The 4,586-nt window shown below is 53.6% G+C and overlaps 1 protein-coding gene across 1 annotated transcript in view; it reads right to left on the reverse strand.

The window, feature by feature from the left end:
* CUNH16orf96 (chromosome unknown C16orf96 homolog) overlaps positions 1–4,586 on the reverse strand; it is a 38,963-nt gene that overhangs the window by 4,308 nt on the left and 30,069 nt on the right. Inside the window, 4 exon segments of the mRNA XM_007453654.1 lie at positions 1,725–1,827; positions 1,922–2,104; positions 3,103–3,111; positions 3,239–3,326. Of these exon segments, the coding sequence (XP_007453716.1) occupies positions 1,725–1,827; positions 1,922–2,104; positions 3,103–3,111; positions 3,239–3,326 (383 nt within the window).

Genomic DNA, 4,586 nt, shown 5'->3' on the forward strand with positions numbered 1-4,586 from the left:
ATTTGCGCCATCCTGATCCTTTCCTGCTTTGCTGCATGGGTCTGGAGAACAAACAAGCCCTGGGGAGCTGGGTGGGGACGCCATCCGATGGATGACTGGAGACAAAGGGCGGGTCTGTAGATGACCCTGACCCCTCCACCAAGGGTGGGCTCCCAGCAAGTGACCCTCACCCGCTTGTTTGTGTAATGCCTCACCAGCTGGTGCAGGGTGAGAGGAGGCAGTGCAGGGCCTGGCAAGAAGTTGAGCTCATTAAATATTGGCCACCATTGCTGTTATCCTGCCTGGTGATCCCAGGGGCCCAGCCTGAGTTTCTTCTCGACAGCATCTGCGTCCGGGGGCATCGTCCAGGTGGAGCCATTAACACTGTAAGGGCCACATCCATGCTCCAGGGGGAATGCAGGGTTCAAGATGGTGACCTGCCCCCTGGACCAGGGCAGGGGCCTGTAGTGGGTTGAATGGCAGCTGCCCAAAAGATGTGTCCCCCTGGAACCTGTGAATGTGACCTTGTTTAAAGAAAAGGTCTCTGCAGATGTAATTAAGTGAAGGATCTTCAGATGAGGGCATCTGAGTTAAGAGACAGAAGAGGAGGAGACACAGGGAGAAGCCACACGAAGAAGGAGGCAGAGACAGGGGTGATGCAGCCACAAACCCAGAAATGCCTGGAGCTCCCAGAAGCTGGAAGAGGCAGAAAGGATCCTCCACTAGGGCCTTCAGAGGGAGCATGGCCCTGCCAACACTTTGATTTTGGATTTCTGGCCTCCTGTACTGTGAGAGTTAATTTCTATTGTCTTAAGCCGCCCAATTGGTGGTCATTTGTTGCAGCCCTAGGACACTGAAGCAGGGTGCTGTCCTCTCTGTCCAGCACACCCAGGAAAAGAGTCCCCTTTCCTTTGCTTAGGTGTCTGTTCTCAAGTCAATGGAGGCAAAGTGGGGTGAGGAGGGACACCATGGGCGGAATTTAACCCCCTGACCACTTTGTGGCTCCTGGACAGCCCCAGTAGAGCAGTGTGTGCAACCCCTCTTCCCAGAGCAGGGTAACCTCAAAGGGGCAGGCAGAGAAGGTATTGCTGGCCCAGTGCAGGAGCTGAGTCCCGGGGTCCCCGGTCGGAGCCAGCTGGAGCCAGGGCCTTGACACTGCAGTAACCAGAGCAATTCATTCCACGTCTCCCTCTGGCCCCACCCTCCCCAACCCGTGACAATTAGGACACAGGCCTCCAGTCTGTCCTGGCGTCCTCCTCTCATCATGCCCAACCCCAGCCCGATCTTCCCACTCCAGGCAGACTCACCTTCCCGAGTTCCTAAGTGTGCCTGCCTTCCAGCCACAACAGGGCCCTCGCCCTGCTGTTCCCTTCCCCCAGATCACTCTCCTCCCACCTGACCCCTTTATCCAGCTAAGCCTTATTCCCTTTGCAGAGGCCTCAGGACAACAGTCTAGGACCTCCTCCTTGAACCAGTGGCCCTTGTCACAACTCTCCCATCACCACTCAGCATTCCTTCTTTGGGGAGGCCATCCAGTACCCCTCCCCAGCATCCCTTGTCACAAGCTGTCCCAGTACAGTGCCTGGCATACAGCAGGATCCCATGTTTGCGAGTGGCTGTGTGAGGAGCCCCCAGTCTCAGATGTCGCCGGCCCTGGGCCCCACCTGCATCACACTGGGCCTCACAATGCCCAGCAAAGGCACGACACGGGGCAGGGGTGCCCAGGAAGGCCTGATGCTCCTCACCTGCCAGCTCCTTCTCTGTGTCGGTCAGAGGCCACGCCCTGTCCTTGCTGTTCATTCGGCCCTTGTACAGGATCCCGTCCACTCCCAGGATGTCCACCTTGGCCTGTTGGGCGGCCCAGGGCCCCGGGTAAGGGAGTGTTCACAGGGGCAGCAGGGCCTGGCTTACCCCAGGGTTGCCCACCACCAGGGGCTGCAGCCTGACTCATGGAATCATAGTCCAACAACTCAGAGTCCCTGTAGGGGTAGATTGTCGACAAGTTACATGATTTGAAATCAAGGTTGGCATCATTTCCGGGGCCGTCACCCCAGTCCTGCTGGGTGCCCAGCGAGTCCAGGCTCCCCTCCAGGGCTGCAAGGTTCTGGAGCTTCTGCAGCTGCTGCTGTTCCCCGGGGCAGGGCAAGGGGGTCAGCAGCCACTTGGAGACCCCTCCACCCCAGAGGAGCCTCAGGTTGGGTCCGAGGGCCTGGCCAGTAGCGAGGGAAAACTGGAATTTCTTCCAGCTTCAGCTTGGGTGATGCAGCCGGGCAGGCCTGGAGCCTGGTGTGTGGATACAGACAGGCACCGTCGGGGCAGAGGGGAAAATTGAGACCCATGTTCTCCCAGACCTGGAGCCCTGGTCTGGCCTGCCAAATGCAGGATCTTAACTTCTTCTTTTTTTTTTTTTTTGGCCACGCTGAGCGGCATGTGGGATCTTAGTTCCCTGACCAGGGATCAAACCGGCGCCCCCTGCAGTGGAAGCGCAGAGTCTTAACCACTGGACCGCCAGGGATGTCCCTCTTAACCTCTCATCCCAAGAGGGAGTCAGGCGAGTGAGGGTGGGGTCACTGGGCACAGGCCCCCATGTCCCTCCCCTTCATGTGGCTGTGGCTGCTATTCAGCCATCACTCCCCACCTGGCCAGACGTACCCTCGGGCCTGGGGGCCTGGGAGCCAGAAGCACCCATGAAGCTGTGGGGTGTCAGGGGATGAGGGGCAGGGCTGGGGCCCAGGGAGCTAGTCGTGGCAGAGGAAACCTGCAGGTTTAGGTGCCAGAGCCCGCCACTCACTAGCTGTGAGACCTCGGGCGGGTTGCTCAAGCTCTTTGAGCCTCGGTTTCAACTGTGAAATGGGATGATAGCAGAATGACCTCAGAGGTAAGGTGTAAGGATTCAACGAGGTCAGGTCTGTCACAGAGGTTGGCACTGTGCCTGCCCGGCCGCAGCAAGCCCCACAGAGGACCCAGGGTCATGAGTCACTTCTTCCAGCTGGAAGCAGGCCCATCAACCCTAGCTCACAGTGGGGTGTGAGCTTTAAATGGGGGGTGTGAGCTCCCTCCCTTAACAGTTCTTGGCCCATGACAGATGCCCGATAACCGGTCCGTTCCTCTCCCCATGAGCACCTCACGTGCCTGTCTGCAGCCCCACCAGCCAGGACGGCTCCCCTGCAGACGGCTACAGTGCCCCGGACAGCCTTTGCATCTTGGAACTGGAGTTTGCGTCTCTGTTGGCACCTGGACCCCCACCTGTTCACCTCACCTGTTGCCACTGCAGGTACTCGTAGCTGTTGGCGCTGGCCGGCCGCAGCCGCGACAGCAGGCGGGCACTGCGGATGGTGATGAGTTGCCTGTGGAGGACAAGAGCTAAGTGGGAGGCGCACGTGGCCAGCAGAGGGCCCAGCTTCCACCTCTTCCAGGAAGCTCGCCCTCAAACACAGCCTTCCCTCTAGAAAGATCCACAGCATGGGGCCACCATCCTCTTCATAAATCATAAAGAACAGCTGTTCTGATAATAAAAGGAAAACCCCCGAACAGGTGAGTCCTAGAAGTGGGATGCAGGTTGGAGGGTGGCAGGAGGGGGATGGGGAATGATTGCTTATGGGCACGGGGTTTCCTTCTGGTGGGTGGAAAGGTTCTGGCACTAGATTGAGGTGGTGGCGGCACAATATTGTCAATGTACTAAATGCCCCTGAATTGTTAACTTTAAAATGGTTAACTTATATTATGTGTATTTGACCTCAGTACAAGAAATAAAAATAGTAAAACATCAGCCTTCTGAGGAGCTGGAACTGTTCTACATCTTGATCTGAGTGGTTGTTACCAAGGTGTGTACACATGTTAAAACCCATCAAGTTGTAAAACAAACATTTACATACTTTACTGTATGCATGTTAAGCCTCAATAAAAATTTAAAGTCATGTATATTGTTAGCATTTTAGAAAGTATAGAAAAACACAAAGAAATCACTGTAACCACTGTAATCAAATATTTTGATATGTGTCCTTCCAGTATTTTTCCATGTTTATGTTTTTTTTTAACAAAAATAGGATCATAACACACATCCTACTTGTTTTTTTTCATTTAAGTTACTGCAAACGTTTTTCCAGGTCATTAAACATTCTTTTGCGACTGTGCCATCCAATATGGCAGCCACTGGCCACATGTAGCTATTTAAATTAAATTTATTTTTAAATTTTTAAAATTTTAATTTTAATTTATTTATTTATTTATTTTTGGCCATGCCGTGCGGCATGTGGGATCTTAGTTCCCCAACCAGGAATAGAACCCGTGCCCCCTGCAGTGGAAGCACAGAATACTAACCAATGGACCACCAGGGAATTCCCCATATTAACTAAATTTAAATAAAATTTAAAATTCAGTTTCTCTGTCTCATTAGCCATCTTTCAAGTGCTCCACAGTCAAACGTGGCCAGTGGCTACTTCACTGGACAGCACAGCTATGGAACATACCCCCCCACATCTCAGAAGGTTCTACGTAAGGCCTTCCTCTACGACTTGCCTTACTGACTGATGTGAACGTACCGTGACTCACTCACCACTTCAGGTTGTTTCCTTTCCAATTTTTTTTTTTTTTTTTTTTTTTTTTTT

This window comes from Lipotes vexillifer, unplaced genomic scaffold (genome assembly GCF_000442215.2).
Source record: "Lipotes vexillifer unplaced genomic scaffold, Lipotes_vexillifer_v1.1 scaffold914, whole genome shotgun sequence".
NCBI classification, from domain to species: domain Eukaryota; kingdom Metazoa; phylum Chordata; class Mammalia; order Artiodactyla; family Lipotidae; genus Lipotes; species Lipotes vexillifer.